The sequence below is a fragment of the Scyliorhinus torazame genome, chromosome 8, assembly GCF_047496885.1.
Source record: "Scyliorhinus torazame isolate Kashiwa2021f chromosome 8, sScyTor2.1, whole genome shotgun sequence".
Taxonomy (NCBI): Eukaryota; Metazoa; Chordata; class Chondrichthyes; order Carcharhiniformes; family Scyliorhinidae; genus Scyliorhinus; species Scyliorhinus torazame.
The window spans coordinates 194,785,180-194,810,004 of NC_092714.1; the positions used below are offsets into that span (position 1 = coordinate 194,785,180).

Here is a 24,825-nt window from a genome sequence, read left to right on the forward strand (position 1 = left end):
GAAGTGAATCTCTCTGTGCATGCGCAGGGATGATGCCAACGCGCCAACATTGATGCCGGCAGCCCTTCAGCGCAGCGCCAGGCCCCTATCCCGCCAGCCGGTGGGTCGCCAAGCATTCCAGGGTGGGCCTAGCCCCTGAAGGTGCAGAGGACTCTGCATCTTTGGGGCGGCCCGACGCCAGATTGGTTCACGCCACTCTGTCCCGCCGGGACCCCCCGCCCCACCAGGTACGGGAGAATCCCACCCCAGATTTTTCTTTTATTGAATTCAAACTTCACCATCAGCCATGGTGGGATTTGAACCTGGGTCTCCAGAGCATTACCCTTGGTCTCAAGGCTTATTGTCCAGTGAAATCCCACTATCCCATCACCATCTTCATTTAGGGTTCCAATAATTGGCAGTGAACTTCAGCTCTGCATATTTCATTGACACAATTGACTTGACAATGAAGGGTAGACTAGCATATCAAGCAAATAACTGCTTCTTCTGAGGCACAGCTGATAACAGTGAACCCTGTAATTAGCATGACAAGCCCATATCTAAAGGACACCCTCAATCTCCCATTTCACAGCCCGACACACTAATTCCTGAGAAACAAACCTCCTAGACAAGTGGTATTGAAATTCAATACAGCTTAACCCCTTGGTCCTCAGAGTGCTGCCTGAGTGTGGGGTTCCACTCACAGTTCAGTTGTGCTTCCCCAAGTGTGAGAGGCTTCATTCCTCATGAATGAAGGCAGAGTTGCTACCCAGTGCTGCGAACCCCACACTGCCCTTGCAGTCTGGCCTCTAATGAGACCCTCCCAGGAACCTCACAGTCGCCCCAGTGCTGGCCCTCAGTATTCACATCCTCTTATCCATTTTCCAGCTTCCACTATTGACGGGCGCTCTTTCAGCTGTGAGTTGAGTATAAGCCCAACAAGGAGGACACAGGAAGCAATGCCTAAATGCCAGCCTCCAGACCCCCTTAAATCAAGGAATGCCCCAAAATGAATGGAAGGTAAGGGCCTCTAGCACCCACCCCCCAAGATTAATGACTGACCCCCAGCGTTGGCCCCAAGTTGAACTTTCTGTGTCCCTAACATCCTCTCAGGTGCACTCTGAGTGTAAAGACCCTAGGAAAGCATGGCTGACTGAGCGCTCATCTCCGATATCTCCCCCGGAGGTGAGGCTGCTAGGTTAACATTTATGTAGACCTGTTGCAAATAATGTCAGTGTGACATCATGCCGGGGCCAGGTAAATATTCCGTGAAGGGGAAGGTCTGGAAAGAATGCTCGCAGATGACATACTAATGCATTAAAAGGAGGTTCCTGAATTCCCGCGTCACGATTCGCCCTACTCCACTGAAGAAGGGGGTGGAAATTGCAAAGCCCAATCACATGGAATGTTGGCATTTAGAGCTAAAGGAGTAGAGTAGAAACGTAAGGAAGCATTGTTGCAACTGCACAAGGCATTGGTGAGGCCACACCTGGTGTATTGTGCAGTTTCCGTCCCCTTATTTGAGGAAAGATGTAGTGGCATTTAGAGGTAGTTCCGAGGAGGTTTGTTAGGTTTGTGGTAGCATTTATTTGTTTAGAGATAGTTGACTAATGGAATATTGTTTTGGTTGGAGGTCCTTGATAACTAATGAGACCTATTGTAACCAGGTTAACCAGGTCCTGCGGCATCTTGTGGGGGGAGACAGAAGAATGCCTTATGTTTTGGGTACATATTACGCAATTAAGGGGAGGAGTCAGGTCTCAGTGTAGTTTCAGTTTGCCATAGGATTTTAGTCTGCCAAGTAGTGTCTTTCAGTTTGCTCCTGAAAGGTTCTCTCCAAGAGCTCTGCACAGAGAAAAGCAAGTAAACCTGACTGTTAAATTATTTATAAGTAGTATCTGAACTACATTGGTTTGCTTAATTGGCATATATAGTGACAGATGTAGGGAGTAAGTTAAAGTTTGCCATTTTACTGAAGTACTGTTGTAACTGTTACGTGTAAAGCTATTTTTTTTTGCAAATGAAATTAATTCTGTGTTTAAAATAAAGTTTGTTTTAACATAAATGATAGCTATTGGTCAGTGTTATCACTCCTGTGGTGCAGTCACTTTTCCTTGCAATTATACAAATTGTAAATAGTTGCGTTCTCATCTGAGATCCTAACACTCTTTTTACTTATTTTTCGTTACTTTTTCGATTCTCTCTGGATTTGGAGCCCGTGCCAAGTTTCTCATGGATGGCGCCCGCAGGCTCAAAATCGCTCCCTTCATCTTTGTTTCCCATTTCTCAAGCTAGAATACTAAAATAAATTGTTTTTTGTTTAGCAGGTCATGTTTTTCTTGCATTAAGTGACCCTTGTGATGAATGTAAGGAATTCACCTACCCTGCACATCTTTTTGGGTTGTGGGGGTGAACATGGGGAGAATGTGCAAACTCCACATGGACAGTGGCCAGGATCGAACCCAGGTCATCAGTGCCATGAGGCAGCAGTGCTAACCACAGCACCATCGTGCTACCCCTCTTTTTTAATATTATCAATTATACATTTTTTTAATAGTATAATTATTTGTCAATGTTCAATAAAATTGTTGTTTTGACACATTACTTCTCAAAGTCATTCATTCCGGTTACATCCAGAGTACAGTTCTGTACCTAAGTGAGACTCCAAAAGGGGCTCCTTACAACTTGGGATATTCTTTCCATATTGCAGGTGTTATCTAAATGCAAATGGTTGTTGATTCTCGGATTGTTCTCCAGTTCAACTATATAATTAATGCAAGAAATTGAACCTGATTAATGCAGTTAATCCAGAATTCATTCATGAACATCCGCTTTATTTTCTTCACCAACATATCCATACAATGCCCAGTACCCAGACATCAATAAGTAGTACATATATCAGGAGTAAGCTTTCTGTAAAATGTTCTGTGCAAGTAGGTTTTAAAAATGTAGCCAAGAAATTGCTCCCTCGTTCAAAAGACAATAAACATGACACAACATAGAAAGTGCGCCTGAAAGTGAAGGTTCCCAGAAATTGGGCATTGGTCGTCAATTTTAGGATAGGACATTGGTGAGCTGCAGATGCCAACTCACCAGCTAGGCCTGCTCAAATTGACTGGCTCAGGCATCTGCAGATAAAGCCTGAACAGGATGACAAACAGAGATGGGAAGAATCCCAGCCAGCATTGGTCCACAGGACTGATGTGGAGGGAGGAGGAGAACTCATTCTCCTCTGGCTCCTCAGCAAGGTACATTTGAAAGCAAAAATGTACACTTTCATTCAGTTGCTTGCCTCCAGCAGTCCCCTTTAAGGACTGCTGATTAAGCTGCTGTAAACCATTGAGATAAGAATGCAAAATTCAGTTTTTGCCTACTTTGATATCAGTTTATAAACGTTGGACCACTGATCGGAATATTCAAGAGACCTAATGCCTGTTTTAGACCAAAACATTCTAAAATCACTGGCTGCCTTCTTGGAAATGGGCTACCCTGAATATAAATGGCTTTTGTCCAGATATCGGCCAGGATGGCGCCAAATTCTGCCCAATTAGCCATCTTAATAGAGTACAATCACAATGATTATAATAGACCTAGGCATGTATACAATTTCCACAGCCTGAGTAACTTTGATTAAAAAGTATTTCCAAGTGCGCAGGATACAATACTAAAGCACGGTTATATCATGTAATGGCATAAGTATGAGATGCAGTAGGTAAGAGGTAAATCAGAGTTTAAAACCCTGGACAGTGATGTTCTTGAATCCTTTCACATCCGTCATTTCCTTGCAGTCAAAATCCACCATTAACTTCCGTGGGCCTGTTTTGCTGGGAATAAATTCAACGGGCATTTTTATCGTTTGGTTTGCATCTATCCTGTTGATCCTGAAACAATGTGAGAGAAATGTCAATGTACATAGAAAACGATCTCTCAGTAGATTTTAGAGATCTTCAAAAAAAATTAAATGAATACAAAAAGCAAACCAAAATCGTCCTCAGCTTCCCTAATGGCTGATTTGATAATGTCAGCTTGTATTTTACTCTGCGTGTTTCAGGTCCTCTGTGTGTGCTCATTTGGTTCTGTTGGCCAATTCTGACCACTTCTCAGAATTTATTAATCCAAGAGAGCTTTAGCTTTATTTATCTGTCATGTCTAATGAACAGAGCTATCTTTCCCTTGCTTCTGTTTTGTTCTTCAAAGAACAGGGGAGCTCATGTAGAGAAGCCCACATGCACATTGCACAGAAGCACACATTTAGGTCATTGGTAACTGTTGAAAATAAAGAAATCATCTGAAAAGGAAGAGCAGGGACTTTCCTTTCTGTTGTGCCCACTCAGTTCACTGACATAGGCATAAGGAAGTTACGGCCAGTTAATGTCAGATCTATGCTTCCTCGGGATTTCAGGAGCTGCCTAAATTGTTGTAACTTGGTCAACCTGTAATAGTAAGAAGTCTTACAACATCAGGTTAAAGTCCAACAGGTTTGTTTTGAATCACTAGCTTTCGGAGCACTGCTCCTTCCTCAGGGAATTCACCTGAGGAAGGAACAGTGCTCCGAAAGCTAGTGATTCGAAACAAACCTGTTCGACTTTAACCTGGTGTTATAAGGCTTCTTGCTGTGCTCACCCCAGTCCAACACTGGCATCTCCACATCATGGCAACCTGTAATAGCTGTTGGCCCAGTGTCAGCCTCTCATTATTCCAGTTTCTCATCCCAGGGACAAGTCGAGTGAACTTTTGCTGCACTGCCTCCAATGCAAGTATATCTGCCTTCAGTATCAATACCAATAATGCACACACTATCCCAGGTGTGGGCTCACCAATAGCCCCAATCTTCATTCTTGTACTCCAATCCCTTTGCAATAAAAGGAGAAGAAGTCTGCGAGGAGGTTTGATAGAGATGTTTCAAATCATGAGGGGGCTGGACAAAGTAGATAGGGAGAAACTATTCCCCCTTGAAAATGGATCAAGAACGAAAGTGCACAGATTTAAGGTGATTTGCAAAAGAAGCAAATGTGAAAAATCTTTCTCACACAATGAGTGGTTCAGGTCTGGAGCACTGCCTGGAAGTGTGGTGCAGGCAGGTTTAATAGGAAGCATTCAAGAGGGCAGAAGATGATTATTTGAATGGAAACAATATGCAGGGCTATAGGGAAGGCAGGGGAATGACACTAAGCCATAATGCTTGTTTGGAGTGCCAGTACACACACGATGTGCTAAATGGCCTCCGTCTGCACCGTAACAATTCTGTGATTCTGTCTGATAAAGGTCAACATGCTACTTGCTTTCCTAATTACTGTATTTGCATGCAAACTTTCAGTGTTCCTTACACAAATACATCTAAGTCCTTCTGATCATCAACGTCTTCAAGTTCTACACCTTTTCAAAAATGTTCTGCTTTTCTATTCTAAATACCATAACATTTCCCACATTATACTCCATTTGTTACCTTGTTGCCCACTCACTTAACCTGACTATATTTGTTTCCCTGACTGCTGAAGGCAGAAGAGTGAATATTTCAATGAACTGGATCTCTGGCTTTAAATCGCCATGCTTCAACTATTTAATCGAGGCAAAGGAAATGTTTATTAATATCGCCTAAACACAAGTATAACTTCCAATCAAACATATATTCAAATAAAGCACAAAATAATTGCCTTCAAAACAGTCAGGGTTTTCTTGTAGGTAAATTTGTTTTCTTAATTCTATATGTGTAGTTGTAGAAAGGAACAGGGATTAATGTGTGAAGGAATTCAAGTAATGGAGATTTATGTATGCTAGAAATTAATAATTTGTTTGTCCTGTTGTGTGAATTTTATATTTTTAACAATCTTGGGCTGGATTCTCCATTATTGGGACTATATCCCCATGCCAGCGTCAAAACTCCTGAAAATCCTGGATCAAAGGGATAGGAATTCCCAGCCCTGCAGCGGGCTAGCAAGGACACAAAGTAAATCTCGCAGATTTTGCTGCAGATACGGGCCCCCGCACTTCCGGATCAGAGGCCGCGCACGCGCACGGCGGCGGCCTCCAGCAGCCGCGCCGTGCTCCATGGTGGACTCGGACCGCGGAGCCAGACCCAAGAAAAAGTCCCCCGATCAGCTGCACGCCCAACCCTCAACCCCCGCACGAACATTCCCCGGCTGCCTATAAGGTCCCCCCTGGCCTCCGATCGGCCCGCCCCTGACCAGGGCGGTCATGGACTGAGTCCGCAGCCGCCACGCGAGTATCCCAGCTGGAGCACATTAGTTCCATGCCGTCGGGACTTCGGCCGATCGGGGGTGGAGGATGTCGGAGCGGGCCTCTGGCAATGGCCCCAGGCAGCGCGGTGTACTCCCTGAGTATAGGAAAATCGGTGAACCGGAGCCGGTCCCGATTTCTGCGTAAAACTGGATTCTCAGCCCCGGCACCTGCTGCGATTTCGGCGTCGGGGTGCGGAGAATCCAGCCCCATGTCTTTGTACTTACCTGAATGTTTTCATCCCATGAATTAGATGTGTTCCTTCCACAGTGAAGACACAATCGTTCAGTGGCACTCGCAAAGAGTTTGTATACTGGATTTCTGCTATCAATGGAAGGTGTATGACAGGATCACCACGGATCTAAGGAAATAAATCAGTGTTAATGCTCTAATTCACCCTTATTATCCCTGACTGTTGAAATCAGTCAGACTTATGTTTATTAAAGGGTTGGAGCTCAACATTTGCTGATTTCATGTTGTACAAAATCCCATCGAAACTTCCCCTAAGGTGAAAACTTTCCTATTCTACTTCTCCCTTTCACGGAGTCTTGACTATTATTCTGTCATTAATTTGAGAGCTCAAGACTCTTACCTTGATGTCAACAATTGGCCTTTCAGGTTGGCAGCCATAGTTTGTGGCTCATTTCAGTGTTTTACAACGAACATCATTGCTATCCTTCTCACCTGTTCATGTCTGAGACATGCTGCTAACTTGAAGTGATTCTGGCCGCCATTTTATATTGTAGTTAGGTATTCGTGCAAGAACTGAAACTTCTACATTTAGTAGAAAGTAACCCAGATTTAAGATTGGATCCTGGTAGGAATAGCACTGAGGGGAGATAGAAAGGAGTAAGAAAGGGAAATGGAGGAAAAGAACAAAGAAGGGGGTCACAGGTTTAGCCAGTACATTGAAGAGAGGAAGAAGGGGAGAAGCTAGGAGTACATTAGGGTGAAGGAAGGATCGCTTTAATATTAACTGAGGGTGAAAGGAGAGATTGAAGCTTAAAGATCAGCTTGAACCATGTTGGAAGTAGAGAAGAATGCTACATTGAATTATGGGAACAATGGAAAAGAGTATCAATGCAAACTGAAAAATTGGAGGAAATAAATCACTGAAAATTAGTTGCAGCTCCTCCTGCTCTACTGGAATCCTATTTAAGTTCAGTTTGTTTCCAAGTGTTGAGGGTTTTCTAATACCGCCTTATTCTAGTTCCATTTAGTTATTAATTAAAATAATTCAATTTAACATTATAATTGTTCTAGCGCACGATCTAACCAAATTGCAAAGAAGTCCTGTGTCAAGCGCGTTTAGTTGATGTTTTCCAGCGCTCACAGCACCGAGAAACACCATGCTATCTAACGGGACCTTGTCTAACGGGAACTCCCGCTGGGCCAGGGTGTCACCCTGTCCAGAGGGCAACCACCTGGGTGCCTCCTATCCCCTGGGAGACAGCACCACACCAGCCCCCCCCCCCCCCCCCCCCCCCCCCGAATGCCTTTCAGCCTGGTTCCCTTTTGTGGAGACCAGCCCTGAACAGTGCTCGTCTGACGTCGCATGGCGAAAGGGGCTAGATCTTAGGGCTTTGGTAGATAAGGCGCGCACATATAAGAGTGAGCTGCCTCGCTCTTGATTTACACCTGGATTGAGATCGTGTCATCTTGCGAGATCCTGTTAGATCTCACGAGGCGTGGAGAGCAGGGTAGATCGCAGAAGAGAGATTTCCCGGCATCTACCAGCTATGACATGCCCCCGTTCGGGTGCAATGCCGCCACCACATTGCACCCCAAATGTTATATTGTGTTGGAAGGGAACGTTGAAAAGTCATTCTGGCTACAAATAGAGGGTAGGTGCATGGGGTCACTGAATGTATCAAAAAGTAAAACATCTCCAGAGATTGGCAGTTCAATTAATGGTTTCAATAGTAAGATGCAGTTGATGGAGTTGCTGCAGTTTATTACCTGAATTGTGATTTGAGGATTAATCACAGAAAGATCATTCACTGCCAATGCAATTTGTTTTGTCACTATATCAACTACTGAAGCAGTCAGCTTGATCAAGTGATGGTGTCCAAGGTAATTGCCATAGTCTGAGTAAGGCACGGCAAGAGTCATGGTCTCATCTGAAAAGACAAGAGCAAGGAAATAAAATGTTTAAAAAATCACCATAAATCTCAATGAGATACTGTTTTCTTATACGTCTTGTCCCGGAGCAGTCTATAAAGGGAGAAGGGCCTGGAGTTGGATGGGGCGGTAACCAGGGCAAGGTTGAAAGGATTGGTGGGGATTGATTGAAAGGCCAGTGATGGCTAAAAGCATTGTCACCAGAGATGGTATGAGGAGGACGATTGGGTGGGGGATGGGCATGAGTGTGAGTAGGGAGAATTCATGTTCTAAAAAGTGTAGAACAAAAGGTGAAGTAAGTTGCAAAGATAAGGTGGAGTGAAGCTGTGGAGGGATGTGTAGCAAGGATTTTGAATTCAATGCACTGCAGCAATAGATCTGCCTGATGTATAAAATTGACTTACAATGGGATAAGATGTTAGAGATCTGGATGAGTAATTTCTGTAAAGTGGACATCTAGAGGAAAGATAATGCGGAATTGGCTATAAAACCTAGTTTAAAGACATGGGGCGAAATTCTCCCCAAACGGCGCGATGTCTGCCGACTGGTGCCCAAAACGGCGCCAATCAGACAGGCATCGCGCCGCCCCAAAGGTGCGGAATGCTCCGCATCTTTGGGGGCCGAGCCCCAACATTGAGGGGTGAGGCCGATGCCGGAGGGATTTCCGCCCCGCCAGCTGGCGGAAACGGCCTTTGTTGCCCCGCCAGCTGGCGCGGAAATGACATCTCCGCGCATGCGCAGTGGAGGGAGTCTCTTCCGCCTCCGCCATGGTGGAGACCGTGGCGGAGGCAGAAGGGAAAGAGTGCCCCACGGCACAGGCCCGCCCGCAGATCGGTGGGCCCCGATCGCGGGCCAGGCCACCGTGGGGGCACCCCCCGGGGCCAGATCGCCCCGCGCCCCCCCCCAGGACCCCGGAGCCCGCCCACGCCGCCTTGTCCCGCCGTTCAAAAGGTGGTTTAATCCACGTCGGCGGGACAGGCAATTTATCGGTGGGACTTCGGCCCATCCAGGCCGGAGAATACAGCGGCGGGGCCCGCCAACTGGCGCAGCCCGATTCCCGCCCCCGCCGAATATCCGGTACCGGAGACTTTGGCAACCGGCGGGGGCGGGATTCACGGCAGCCCCCAGCGATTCTCCAACCCGGCGGGGGGTCGGAGAATGACGCCCATGAAGACCACTCCCACCTGATATAGTCACTATTCCAACTTCTTCCATCGAGCAGGAGATACAAAAGTCTGCGAACACGCACTAACAGGTTCAAAAACAGCTTCTTCCCTGCTTTTACCAGACTCCTGAATGACCCTCTTCTGGACTGAACTGATCTCTTCACGCATCTTCTTTACTTTTTTTTATTCGCTCATGGTACATGTGCATCGCAGGCTTTGTCATAAGGGGGCATTTAAGAGTCAACCACATTGCTGTGAGTCTGGAGTCACATGTAGGCCAGACCAGGTAAGGATGACAGACTTCCTTTCCTAAAGGACATTTGTGAACCAGATGGGTTTTCATGACAATCGACAACAGTTTCATGGTCATCATTAGACTTTTAATTCCAGATTTTTATTGAATTCAAATCATCTGCAGTGGTGGGATTTGAACCTGGGTCCCAGTGCATTACTCTGGATCTCTGGATAATTAGTGCAGGGAAAATACTAGTACACCACCGCCTCCCCTATTCTACTGAGAAGTACTGCACTCCTGTATGCTTCAACCGATGCCTGTGCCTATGTATCTACATTGTATATTTATGTATGCCCTATGATTTTCTCATGTATGGAATGTCTGTCTGGACTGTATGCAGAACAATGGGCTGGATTCTCCGATTCTGGGGCTATGTCCCCATGCGAGCCTGGGAACGGTGGCGTTTTACACCAGAAGAAATGGTGTCAAACGGCCACCGATTCCCCATTTTGCTGGGGGCTAGCATGCCGGCAGCTTACAGCACCCAGCTCTAGCTGCCGATACACCCCGGAGAATTGACCATGCATGCGCACGGTAGCAGCCTGCAGCAGCCGCGCCGTGCTACACAGCGGAGGTCGCTTGCCGACCCGGCCTGCAAAATAGTGCCCCCCCCCCCCCTTTGCCTGGACCACCCCCACAGTTCCCCCAGCCCCTGGCAAACCCCCCTTGCCAGCGGATTGATCTTTCCGGACTGTGGCGGTGCTGGACTGAGTTCGCAGTTACCACGCTGAGTTCCCAACGGATGAGACCACACCCGATCGATGCCGTCGGGATCTTGACCGGTCGGGGACAGATCATCGGGGGGGTGGGCCTTAGGCAATGTCCTCAGGCCGTCGATATGTGGCATGCTGTCGGAGTATGCCGTTTTAAAGGGGCAGAGCATCGCGAAAGCGTCACTACCCCCGATTTGGTCCGGAACTCTGATTCTCCGGCCGATCACCGAACGCGATTCCAGCATTGGCGACCGGAGAATCATGCCCAATATTTTTCACTGTACCTCGGCACACTTAACAATAAACCAATCCAAATCCAAATACATAAATACTGCAGCAAAGGTGGAGGTAAGGTAAAGAGAAGAATGATGATTTGCATAAATAAAACAAATTCTGGTTTCTTTGACTGTCTTAGAAATGGTCTCCTGGAGAATCTCAGTCATTATTGTTACTGCTTACAAATATAAAGGACAGGATTTTCCACGCACGATTGGGGTGTGTGTGTTCAGGGTGGTGTTGAGTGGAGATAATGGTGAGTATTATGGTTGCCAGTTGAACAAGACAGTTCAAATATGAGATTTTAACCTCTCAGGAGATTTACATATAAGTTAGTGTAATATTTGGGAGAATGATGGATGTCTATCCGGCTATCTGACAAAAATACACAGAGAGATATGAATTCATGACACATAAGTCAAGCTGCTCTTAGTTTCTAAGTTATATAATTTATTAAGTCTGACAATGCCAGCAGATCACATATAAACATCTTTGCTGAAAGTTTCTGGCTGTTCCCGCTGGTGGGATCTTCCAGACACGCCGATGGTGACGCCCTTAGCGGGTTCCCTGGTGGCGAACAATGGGAAAACCCGTTGACCGTGGCGGGACCGGACAATCTCACCGCAGGCCAATGGTGGGCTGTCTCCTCAAACACGCTGCGGAGTGGGCAGGAAATCTAGTCCAGGTTTCCGTCATCATGGCAGGTATGGCCAGATCATGATGAAAGGCCAGGGAGGAGAAATTTCTACTTGGTTTGTCTCTCCTCAGATGCTACCTGACCTGCATATTTCCAACATTTTCTGTGGGGGTTTTTTTCTTTTTAAATATTTTATTCAGCATGTTCATAAAAAAGAAACCAAAGCAGAAGTAAAACTATACAACATTATAAATTATCAAGACTGACTCCCCACCTGCTTCCCAGTCAGGCCCCCTCCTCCCATCCTGCCTTCCCCATTTTAACCCCCTTACCCCCCCTCCCATTTTGTTGACTCCTCAATCCTCCTTAAAGAAGTCTAAGTGCGGCTTCCACCTCCGAGCGAAACCATCAACCGAACTGCTCAGGAGGAATTTGACCTTCTCCAGCCTCAGGAATTCTGTCAGGCTGCTCACCCACATCCCTGCTTTCGGCGGCTCTGAGTCCCTCCATCCAAGTAAGATCCGTCACCGGGCTTTCAGGAAGGCAAAGGCCAAAACGTCGGCCTCTTTCGTCCCAGGAATCCCGGATCTTCCGACACCCCAAATATCGCTACCTCTGGATCGCTACCTCTGGCCGGTACCGGTTCACCCGTCGGCGTGGGGACTTAGTCCCCAGAAGGGAGAATCCCACTTTACACCCGCAAACCCCAGCCAAAATCCCTTTAGTTTCGGACATGCCCAAAACATGTGGACATTATTCATGGGCCTCCCCGCGCACCACCCACACCTATCCTCTACTCCCTCAAAAATTCTTTTCAGCCGCGCAGCGTTCATATGTGCCCTGTGAAGTACTTCAAACTGAATAAGGAAGCAGGGGTCCTGAAGGACAGGCAGAGGCTCCAGATGAAGTTCGGATTAGTATCCACGGGAAAGGCAATGGGGTAGCTGTGGAGGGCTAGAGGGGCAGTATATGAGAATGGGGAGAAGGTGAGTAGGATGCCAGCCCACCAGCTGAGGAAGCAGCAGGCGGTGAGGAAGATTGGCAGAGTAAAGGACGAGATGGGAAAGGCGATGTTGCACCCGGTGGGGGTGAATGGGGTGTTTGAGAATTTTTACAGGAGATTGTATGAGTCAGAGCCCCCAGCTGGAGGGGGTGGGGGGGGGGGGGGGTGGGGGGGGGGCTAAATGCAGTAGCTTCTGGATGGAGTTTCCCAGGGTGGGCGAGCAGTTGGTACAGAAATTGGGGGCCCCTATCAGGTTGAGGGAGGTAATGGAGAGTATGGGGTGAAGGTAGGGAAGGCCCCAGGCCCGGATGGCCCGCATGACTTTCCAGTGGAATTTTATAAAAAGTATGGAGGGGAGCTGGGGCCGCTGCTGGTGAGGGAATACAATGAGGCTAGGGAGAGGGGGGAGCACCCCCTAGTCTGTCGGAGGCATCCATTTGTTTGATATTGAAAAAGGACAAGGATCCGGAGCAGTGTGGATCATACTGCCTGATATCACTGTTGAATGTGGACGACAAGTTGTTGGCAAAGGTATTGGCTTTGCGAATTGAGGACTGTGTCCCTGGGGTGATAGGCGAGGACCTAATGGGGTTTGTAAAAAGGAGACAGTTGTCGGCAAGTATGAGGAGGCTGCTTAATGTGATTATGATGCCTCAGAATGTTTTCCACCAGCCTTGCCATCTCTGTTAACTAGCCCGCCCAACGAGCATGGCAGCCCCTGTCCAAGGCCTGTAAACCACCTACCCGTCCCAGACGCCTGTCATGCCCCCCGCCTGTGCTCTTCCCCCCCAAAAAGACAGAAAATGTGCACTGACCCTCCAAACACCCTGCCATCAAAACCAAAGGAACATTACAAGGGGAAAGGTTTCCCAAGAACAAAGAAATCTCCTCACAAACTCCTCCAAAGTTCAATGTCCTCCTTCTCCTGCCAGTCCATCGTCCCTCAGAAATTCCATTACCTCTTCTGGAAAGTCACCCAGAGGTGGACCAGGTACTGCACTCCAAACATCACCCCCTTCTTGAAGAAGGCAGCCTTGACCCGATTGAATCAGGCCCTCCTCTTCACCCATTCTGCACCCAGGAGTCTTGATACACTGCAGCTCGTTCCCTTCCTAGGTGTACTTCCTTGTCTGTCTCGCCCACCGAAGAATCTTCTCTTCATCCAGAAAGCGGTGCAACCGCGCCACCACCGCCCTTGGTGGTTCGCCAGCTTGCGGCCTCATCAGCATTCTGTGCGCTCTGTTGACCTCCAGGGGCTGGTCAAAGCCCCCCACCCCCCATCAACTGCTCCAACATTTTGGCCACCTCTGTACCGTCCTCCCCACCTCCGATGCCTTGGGCATCCCCACAATCCTCAAATTTTGCTTTCTGGAGTGATTCTCCAGATCCTGCACCTTGTCCTTCAGCCGCTTCTGGGTCTCCCACCTCACCCTCACCTCGGCCATCAACGAGGCAAACTGTTCCTTGTGCTTCCCCACCATCCTCCTCCACTTTCTGGATCGACCAGCCCTGGGATTCCAGCCTCTGCTCCACTTTCTCAATACCTGCTTTAACTGGCTCCATCACCTTAGCCAGGTCCTCCAGGGCCTCCTTCCTCTGCTGGCTGAACTTGGCATTTGGAAATCCCATCAGCTGCTCCGTTGACCACTGGACAGGCAGAACAGGCCCTTTGCCCTCCGCCATCTTAGCCTGGGTGCACCACAAAGACTCTGCTGCTCCAACAATTCCTGTCTTCTCAACCCACATCCACCAACCACACCAGAGGAGTTACACCTTCTCCTGGTACTCCTAGACCTCTTTCCATCCAAAACCTCTTCCCTCAGACGGGTAAAGGACTGAAAAGTACCACCTTGAGCAGGAGCTACCAAATGTGTGACCACTCACTCCATGGCTGCCCCAGAAGTCCCCTGTGGACTTTTTGTGACCAAATCATAACAGGTTGTCCGTTACAACAGAAAATGGAGACAAGAAAAATAGAAGATCAATAACTGTTCCATTACCTCCATTGGCTCTGACAGCAATTTGTTCCAGATCCTTTGTTGTAATTTGGTTCACTAGATTTCCGTTGTAGCTCTTTACATGAGCACTGAAGTTAAGATTGCAGACCATGTTCAATGAACTGCGGTTGGAGATGGTTACATGAACTTGGGCATCAGACCCATTGTTTATTGATTTCTCGGCCTTCATGTGGAGATGGAGTTTCTTTTCTGGCACGCAACCCAGTCTATTTATGAGATCAGCTTCAGAAACAATTGCTCTTTCTTTATTGGAGCCTAAATAGGTTGAAAAATAGGGTTGCATAAAATAACAGTGGTATATTTAGTTTTCTGCTCTCTTTAGTTGGATAAATTCTATGAATGGTTTCTTAATCCACATATAGATAGTTAGGTTCTTGATTATTAAGGGAATCAGGGATTATGGGGAGAAGGCAGGAGAATGGGGATGAGAAACATATCAGCCATGATTGAATGGTGGAGCAGACTTGATGGGCTGAATGGCCTCACTCTGCTCCTGTGTCTTATGGTCTTACATGTAGCTATAAACACGCACTATACCAGCAGTTCACTAGAGTTATAAAATAGGATATGGGTGGTAAATCCATTGCTATTAAGCTGGATTGACAAAACTAGAATCAAGATATAAGCAAGACCAATATTAAAGTTTTTTAAAAATCGCATTTCCAAATGTCTGTTTCTTTTCCTTACCCTCAGGATATTTGTAATTATGTGTGATGTCATCACGATCATTTCTACCACAACTCTTGGTGCTGATGTTCTGACCCACATGCTGAGTTTCGATGTTTATCTTTTCTTTTGTGCCATCTCTATGCAAGAGCCAAGATACTTGATCTGCATTGACCTCAGCAAAGACAAAGGGAACGTCATACTTCATGTGCACTGCTCCTTCTTTGATTGCATTGACTGGAGCTGGTCCACAGCAATAAATGCCTAAAAAGAAAAATGAAGAAATAATTGAGAATAAACTTGAATCAACTTAAAGGATCCATACCATGATTCAAGGTTAACAAAAGCTTTCAGAATCCCTTACAGCCATCTCGCATCAGTCTATTCAAGTATTAAACACTTTTATTAAAATATTCCAATTCCAATTCTCTTCCTGCATCCAGAGTTGCACTGAGGCAAACTTTCATCTATTTCCATAATTATATGGAACTTGGCTAGTTATTCCTGCAAAATGTTGCTAGCCTGTTTCCAAAGGCTTATAGCTTGAGGGGTGCCACTCGGCATCAAGTGTGATTGACCAGGAGTCACTCCCGCTCAAAACATTTTTTTTTAAAAAATCATTTTTTTCCAAATGAGGGGCAATTTAGCCAAGCCACCTACCCTGCACAACTTTGGGTTGCGGGGGTGAGACCCACTCAGACATAGGGAGAATGTGCAAACTCCATACGGACAGTGACCCGGGGCCGGGAATGAACCTGGGCCCTCGGCGCCGTGAGGCAGCAGTGCTGACCACTGCACCACCGTGCCACTCTCACTCCAGCTCTTACCGACATCCATTGGCATGTTTGGATGAATTTGTAGGTTGATACTCAACCTGTTCGACCGCATTATGAACGCACCTTCCTTGGCCATAAAATCCTGAGATGGGACATGAACCTGGAGCTCTAGCTCACAGGCAGAGATGCAGATTTGCTTCTGCCATGCAATCTTGTTAAAATAGTGTTACTTTAGATAGATTACCTCATGGGAGGAAACACTGAATGTAGTGTGATTAAATAATGCTGTTACGACACCTTGGGCTAGTACGCAGTCAACTCCAACTCCACTTGACCCGGAGTGGCAATGCAGGTGAAATTAGATTTTATATTAATATCCGGAGCTTTGGTTGAGTTACATTGACTACGGTCACAAGGTTTTCAAATTTTCACACAAGTAACCTTTTATTATTCAGCGTAATTGTAATTAAATAGGCAGAAAATACATCTGGTTATCTGCTATCTGATTCCCAACCCCTCCCCCTCCCCACTGTCTGACTACCCTAACTTTCTCTACACATCCCCGCAAACCACACAGAGGGAAAAGGGTGGTTGAGAGGTAAAGAAAATATTTTCCTGCAACATGTCGCTACCCTGCGCATCTTTGGGTCATGGGGTGAGACCCTCACAAGCATGGGGAGATAAAATAAAAGGATAAGAATCTTTGATTCTCAAGGTTATGCCTTCAGTTGGGTACTTTCTTTTCCTTCAGCTTATGATGATCTTCACTGCAGACTTACGGAGATGGTAGGCAACAGGCAGGAGACAGAGGGAGAAAACACAACTCCTCTTCTTTCGAAGGCCTAGAGGCTTTTGGCAGGTTCTCTTTGAAAAACCAACTGGCAGGAGCCAATCACTGACTGTTGTTAGGCAGAACATAGTCCCTGGCCAACCTACCAGTTACCAGTTATTCAATCGAAACAACATCCTCCAAAACCGGTTCCTAAGTTTCACTCGGTGGCGACAAGTCTGGTTTCTCCTCGTCAAAATACAAAACTTAAGAACACACTGTCCTGGCTTGCACTCTTCTGCTACAAGGCACATTCCGATTATGGGTCCATGGACCAAAAATAATAAAATAAATGAGAACAAAGGAAATAAACAGGAAGGACTTTTGCAATGCTTAATAATTTATTCCACTATCTCTATTGATCAGAAGACATTTCCACCTGAGATACAGATGCTGCCCAACTGCTTGACCTATGTTGGCCCAGTAGAACATCAGTCCATGACACAGCACTATTTATAATCAATACAGCAGCGATTAAGTCATGACTATGAGAAAAGGTGTGAACTGGTTGAGGTGCACTATTCCCAATTGTGGTTTTGGAATTGTTCTCCGTACCTTCGCTTTTCTCCTGTGGGGTTGGGTCTAGTACCTGCCAACCATCATAACCGGGCCTCAGATCATTTCGTGCCATCCAACCCTCTACCCAGACATGAAAGTTCCTAGGATGCAGCAACAGTGAAAATTCTCCACGTTACTCAAATTCTCACAGAAATCATTTTGTTACATTTATGTGCTTAATCAGGGAAACAAAAACAGATGAGCACTTGGCTGATTGATATCAGTATTAATGATTAAGTGAACATTTAGTTTCATAAGATCAGTTATGATTTATCTGCACATGATCACAATATATATAAGTAATTACTATTAAAAAGCTTTTGCTGTTATATTTTGACATTTAATTAAATAATCCATTATATATTCCAACTATTAGAAAATAATATAATTAGGTTTGATATAAGAATTTAAAAAGGAGAGGAACAATCAAAGATTATTTTAAAACTGTTCTCCTTTCAAGCATCCTCTAAACAAAACGCAGAAAGAAATAATAGTTCAAAAAAAGACCCAATCAAAGTCACAGATTACACGAACGGCACGGTAGCACAGTGGGTAGCACTGTTGCTTCACAGTGCCAGAGTCCCAGGTTTGATTCCCGCTTGGGTCACTGTCTGTGCAGAGTCTGCACGTTCTCCCTGTGTTTCCGTGGGTTTCCTCCGGGTGCTCCGCTTTCCTCCCACAAGTCCCGAAAGACGTGCTGTTAGGTGAATTGGTCATTCTGAATTCTTCCTCCGTGTACCCAAACAGGCGCTGGAATGTGGTGACTAGGGGCTTTTCACAGTTACTTCATTGCAGTGTTAATGTAAGCTGACTTGTGACAATAAAGATTATTGTTATTATTATTACATTCCCTGTAATTGTAATTATGCTTCATTATTACTGCTGGTTCACCCCAATCCCTCTGGAATCTGTGACATGGTCCTAATATCCCTTCTCCATTGACCTGCTCAGTTACTCTGTGCTCATTTCATCCTCTGACTTTGCTGATGATTGCCAGAGTACCTCCAGCAATGGCTTCTCTTCTCAGATGTGCACCTTGACAATTCCGCAAGGATTTATTCCTGGCCTTCTCCTCTTCCTCATCTATATGCTGCACTCGTAAATTTTTATTTTTAAACTGATTTGACTCACCAAACGCTGTCGCCTTCTCCGCCACATTTTCTCCCGTATTCATCAAAGAATTCATCAATCGTTAAATTCCCATTGCTGTCATGAGCAGAATTAAAGTTGGTGACAACACGAGTAGGAATTCCTAAGCATCTCAAAACTAAAGGATTAATAAAAGAAAACAATGAATTCATAATAACTTAACAACTGTGGCAGAATGTGATATGTGAGCAAACTGCCAGGATCTTAATACAGTATATGTGATTTAGGATTTTTTTCCAGAAAAAAAAGAATATTAGTTACTCTAAAATATTTTTTATTCAATGAATCTCGAATCAATACAAGAAATAACTTTTGTTTATACAATGCTATTCACAATCTCAGTGAGACTCACAGCCAATTAAGTGCTCATGCATTGTAGTTTTAATGTTTTAATGTAGGGCTCCAAAGGAACCTATCTGCAGCCTCGTACAACTAGAAATGAGTGACAGGAGTGAAAATTCTTTTATACTCTTGGTTGAGGGATGTGTGGTAGTCAGGATATCAGGAGAACTGATGTTCTGCAGCGTCTTTCTAAAGAACCATTGATGCCAAGCTTGAGCTGGCAGACCTAATTCAACAACTCAACTGTTAGGCAGGATCGCCAGCAGTGCAGCATTCCCTCAGTATTGTTTAGAATACCTGCTTTAATCTCTGGCTTGGAGCTTGAACCGAGGACCTTGAGCTTTTGGTGAGAATTTGACCAATTAGCTAAGGCTGGCATCAAAGAAACAGCCACTCTTCTCACCAAGATCTGACATGAGAAATATCAGAGTCTTAAATTTTTAAGTCTTTTATTGCCTAGTTCACCACAAAAGGTACATTGTGTTTGTGTCCGCTTGCGGTGCAGGTTTACTAAACAGCAGTGCTGTTAGACAGTGTAACATTATTAGCCCAATTTTAAAACTCACATCCCATCTAATGAAGTGTTGAGCCAAGAGCAGAACTTTCAAGCTTAACATTGAAAAATGTTCTACAGTCTGCCTGTTTCTCAGCAGAATTAAAATTTGTGACAACTTAATTGAGAATTGTGGGAGATGGTGCTGCAATGGTAAATTTACTAGCCTAATAACCCTGGGGATACGGGTACAGATCCCACCATGGCAGCTGGTGGTTCCACGAGGGTCACTTGATGATTACTTGAAAAGAGACAATGTGTATGGGGGAAAGGCAGGGGAAAGCTCATTTAGAGAGCCAGTGCAGATTCGAGGAGCCAAGTGGCCTCCTACTGCACCAGAACAATTCTGTGATTTAGTACAGCTAAATAGTACAGCGGAGTTTTTAGCAGATTGTACAGACTGGCGTATGGGAGATGATAGGCACACTGACGGCCAACAGGACCAAATCTGGACTTGTAAGTAATGAGCCATTTTGAGCACTCAATTAGGAGTAGTGGACATGAGGGGCAGTCAGAATCCTGATTGAGGACACTGCATTTAAAGACAAACTAGCTGCAAGCGCAGGGGCTGCATAAAACATTTTGAACAACAAATTGTTGGAGACAAGGGGCAAAATTCTCCGACCCCCCACCGGGTCGGAGAATCGCTGGGGGCTGGCGTGAATCCCGCTCCCGCCGGTTGCTGAAGTCTCCGGCACCTGAGATTCGTCGGGGGCGGGAATCGCGCCGCGCCGGTTGGCGGGCCCCCCCGCTCGATTCTCCGGCCCGGATGGGCCGAAGTTCCGCCGCTAAAATGCCTGCCCCGCCGTCGTAAATTAAACCACCTACCTTACCGGCGGGACAAGGCGGCGCGGGCGGGCTCCGGGGTCCTGGGGGGGCGCGGGGCGATCTGGCCACGGGGGGTGCCGCCACGGTGGCCTGGCCCGCGATCGGGGCCCAACGATCCACGGGCGGGCCTGTGCCGTGGGGGCACTCTTTCACTTCCGCCTCCGCCACGGTCTCCACCATGGCAGAGGCGGAAGAGACTCCCTCCACTGCGCATGCGCAGGAATGCCGTCAGCGGCCGCTAACGCTCCCGCGCATGCGCCGACCGGAGATGTCATTTCCGCGCCAGCTGGCGGGGCACCAAAGGCCTTGGGCGAGATTCTCTGACGACCCGCCGGGTCGGAGAATCGCCGGGGGCTGGCGTGAATCCCGCCCCCGCCGGTTGCCGAAGTCTCCGGCACCGGATATTCGGCGGGGGCGGGAATCGCGCCGCGCCAGCTGGCGGGGCACCAAAGGCCTTTTCCGCCAGCTGGCGGGGCGGAAATTCGTCCGGCGCCGACCTAGCCCCTCAAGGTTGGGGCTCGGCCCCCAAAGGTGCGGAGCATTCCGCACCTTTGGGGCGGCACGATGCCCGTCTGATTTGCGAAGTTTTGGGCGCCAGTCGGCGGACATCGTGCCGTTTCCAGAGAATTTCGCCCAAGGAGTGGAAGATGGATGATAGAAGAGGAAAGACAGTTCAATAATTTGTGGAGCAGTACTGAAGGGAATGCTGGAGCTGGGCAAAGGAGGGGAATGCTCTTTCCAGAGAATGGCAGGATGATGTCGGTTGGCCTGGCCAAACTTAGAAAATATGAGCGGGCACAATGCGATGCAGAGGACGGTGATACACTTACGAAGGAGCTGTCTTTTGTATGAGACATTAAAATGAGGCCCCCAATCCAATTTTCTGGTGAATGTGAAAGATCGCATGGCACTATTTTGAGGGAGAACAGTGGAATTCTCCCCAGTGTCCAAGGCAACATATACCCTCAACTAGCATCATAAAAACAAATGATTTCATTATTATAGAAGTGATGTTGGTGGGAGCTAACGGTGTGCAAAATTGGATGCTGCCATTCCCACGTGATAACACATTAAAAATACTACAATGACTGTAAAGGGCTTTGGGGGGGGTGGTTTCTGGGCCCGTTCACCACAGGCACAAATCCTGTTATGGCTGCTAACTCTCGTGAAAGGGTTTGCACCGGGGAGATCTCAGAATGAAATCTTTCGCACCCTCTGCTGCCAATGTAACCAGGTTCATGCCCAATGAGGGCGTGACCTGATTAGCATCAAGTTGCATTCATTTAAATATGCTTAAACGACATAAGGGCGTGTCTTCCGGCGCTGTGAAATGATCCCCCACTCCCCGCCGCTGGCTTGATGTCATGCTGGGAGGAATCACTACTCAGTTGAGATGACCGTGCCAGGGAGGCAGAGGCAGTGTAGCCCTTGGGCATCAGGGATATGGCTGAACAATGCCCTAGCATTGACCCATGGCACCCTGGCAGTGCTAACCTGTGGAATGTTCCGGGATATGGGGATGTCGGCAATGGTGGTTGGTGGGAGGGCACGCGAGCCCTGATATGGTGATGGTGGTGGGGTGGGGGGGGCACTGAAGTCCGATACCTGCGATAGTGGTGGGGTGGGTGGCACTGAAGCCTCGATGTCGCTGATGATGGGCGGGGCAGGGAGGGTTGTCTTCGCTTTCACTTTGTGATTTGGGCGCCCTAGTCGCTATAGAGCCGGGCTTGCCAGTTCCATGAGCCCCCGCCCTGCCAGACTGATGGTGTAAAGCTCACCCCCATTTTTGTTTTGACAAAGTGTCAGAAGATCTGATGAGAAAATCTGGCTGTTTCTCTGAGGAGAAACTCACGGTTTTCAGACAGAGCCTGACACTCTGCCATTCTTTGGCAAAATTCAACCCCACCTTGCGGAATTCTCCCAAAAATTGACTAAGGCCAGAATTCTCTGGATATTCATGCTGGCGGCGGGATCCCCTGCTCCCGCTGATGGCACGACCTGTGCTGCAGGCTTCCAAAAGCGTGGGATAGATTCAATGGGAAATCATATTGACAGCGGCAGGATCAGGAGATTCCACTGCTGAGAAACACGTGGCCGGGAGGCCCAATGTGTCATTTCCACTGAAACATAGAAGCCTTGCGGTGCAGAAGGAGTCCGTTCGACCCATCGAGTCTGCACTGACCCTCTGAAAGAGCACCCTACCCAGGCCCACTTCCCCGCCCTTTCCCCTATCCCCACTGAACTTGCACATCCCTGGACACTAAGGGGCAATTTTATCATGGCCGATACACCTAACCCACACATCTTTGGACTGTGGGAGGAAACCGGAGCACCCGGAAGAAACCCACACAGACACGGGGAGAAAATGCAAACTCCAGATACACAGTCACCTATGCCGGAATTGAACCCGTGTCCCTGGCGCTGTGAAGCAGCAGTGCTGACCATTGTGCCACTGTGTCATCCACAGTGTGGATGGGAGACCTGGTGAATTACACTGGCTGTTCTGGTATGATTTCCATCGCAATCCACCTACACTATGGGGGGAATCTTGCCAGAATTTGGGAAACTGTCAGGCTCACACAGGAAACTGGCGTGGAATTTTCCAGTTCACCAGAATGGTTTTCTCACTGAATCTTGAACCTCTTTGCAAAAAAGAAAGTGAGTGGGCATGGTTTATGCCATCACTTTGGTGGGGCGGGAACTCTTAGCACTGGGAACCGGCTCCACACAGATGGGGCTCCATATTTAAAGGGTGCACCAACCAGTGCTGCAATACTATGGTCCCCAGCACACATAACGGAGGACTCGGGGGCTGCCCCCCCCCCACCCCCCCGACATTCATTCCCTAAACCTGCTCTACCCCTGACATTCATTACCAGCAAACCACCCACCCTCTAACCCTCCACCCCCCCGCGACACTAATTCTGGAAAACACCCCCAACCCCACCGACATTCATTGCTGTAACCACCCCCAATTGCTGCTCTCTCATCCCTGCCAGCCACACATCAAGGCACCACCTCCCATTGGTCTCCCACCAGGGTTCATCTCTGCCATTGCCTCCTGGCACAGATTGGCACTGCCAGGTCGGCATTACCAAGGTGCCAGTGCCCCACCATGTTCCTAACTGCCTGGGGGCTTCAATGGCCGCCAAGCCCCCCCAATATGGTCACCATGTCTAGTCTCCTGTGGTATAGACTAATAGTGATTCCTGTCGGCCTCATTCTGCGCCCCATAAAGGGGACAAATACCACACTTGCAGAGCTTTGCCAAAATTGCTTCTAAGGATAATCTTTGAACATGTTCCTTGTATTTGAAAGGAATTCATGCGTAACAATTTCAGTGCTTGACATTTCTGTCACACTGCCAACGTAGTGAAAGTGCAGATGATGTCTTCGCAAGAGATTGAATGGCTTTGAGAATTTGTTTGGAGAGATTGGGAGAACAATGCACTCTTTGAAAATACATTGTTCTTGTTTGTAATCTAGGTTCGTATCTGTTCTTCACAGTAGCTGTTTATGTAGTCACTTCTTTAAATAAAACCACTGCACAGAAGATCTATGGCTTTAGTCCGCTTAAAGAGACCCATATTCTGATATTAAATGGCTTCTAGATTAACTAGAGACATAGTGGAGATGCTGATTGACCTCTAGCTAAATATATAGGATTATTTAGTTGATGAAAGAGTGAAAAAAGATTTTGGTACTTTGTTGGGGCAGAGGTCATGTGGAATGAAACAAATCATTGGTTAGACTTCAGTTAGACTAATATCTTCCTGCTATAAATCCAAAGATGTACACGCTCGGTGGACTGTCCATGCTAAATCGCTCCTTAGCGTCCAGGTGGGGTTATGGGGACAGGGTGCACAGTCAGGTACTCTTTCAGAGGGTCGGTGCAGATTCGATGGGCCAAATTACCTCCTTCTGCACTGCAGGGATTCTATGATAAAACTTGGACAGACTGGTTTGGAAAGCAATGGGGGAGATCTTGTGGAGCAGTGGGTAGATTCCTGCCTCTGAGCCGGAAGCTGTGGGTTTGAGTCCCAGCCCAGAATATGATGACCAAATGTGGGCAAAGTGGCACTAAAATAATTTAAATATACATTCACATCAGCGGGACTGGAAGATCCTGCTGGCGTGAAGGGCTGTAAAATTCCTGGGTGGTATTCTCTGGTTCAGCGATTGGCCGGAGAACCGTACTTTGTGGGAGTACGCCGCATGTCGTATGGACGGCCTCAGGACATCAGCTGAGGCCCTCCCCCGATGCTCCGCCCTCGATGGGCCGAGTTCCCGATGGCGCTGAACACTTATGGTATTTTTTTCCATGGACCACTTGTGGCGACTGTGGACTGTGTCCAGCGCCACCAAGATCGGGGGGGGTTCGGTGAGGGCTGGTAGGAATGGTGAGGGGTGATCCGGGGGTGGCAAGAGGGGTTACTCGGGGGCCTTATTTGGCAGGCCGTGCCCACATGTTGCACGGCGCGGCTGCCGCAGATAACCGGTGTGTGCATGCGCAGCCACGGACCCGGCCATTCTCCAGCCATATCCTCAGGTAAAGCCGGATGGAGGATCGGTGCACCTATTGTGCCGTTTGTTCTGGCATAATGCGCCACTGTTTCTAAGCCGGTGTCAGCACTTAGTCTTCAAATCAGAGAATCCAGCCCCTGTCTTTGGGTCGGTGT

General features: G+C 47.4%; 1 protein-coding gene across 2 annotated transcripts in view; it reads right to left on the minus strand.

Moving 5' to 3' along the window:
* Positions 1 to 2,792: 2,792 nt before the first annotated feature.
* LOC140428319 (protein-glutamine gamma-glutamyltransferase 2-like) overlaps positions 2,793 to 24,825 on the minus strand; it is a 52,738-nt gene continuing 30,705 nt past the window's right edge. For both annotated transcript variants that reach the window (XM_072514662.1, XM_072514663.1), the window contains exons 7-13: positions 18,406 to 18,541; positions 17,272 to 17,375; positions 15,133 to 15,375; positions 14,428 to 14,700; positions 8,176 to 8,336; positions 6,444 to 6,577; positions 2,793 to 3,860 (exon numbers count right to left, since the gene is read on the minus strand). In XM_072514662.1, the coding sequence (XP_072370763.1) occupies positions 3,704 to 3,860; positions 6,444 to 6,577; positions 8,176 to 8,336; positions 14,428 to 14,700; positions 15,133 to 15,375; positions 17,272 to 17,375; positions 18,406 to 18,541 (1,208 nt within the window). In that variant the 3' untranslated portion in view covers positions 2,793 to 3,703. The remainder of the gene's footprint in view (positions 3,861 to 6,443; positions 6,578 to 8,175; positions 8,337 to 14,427; positions 14,701 to 15,132; positions 15,376 to 17,271; positions 17,376 to 18,405; positions 18,542 to 24,825) is intronic.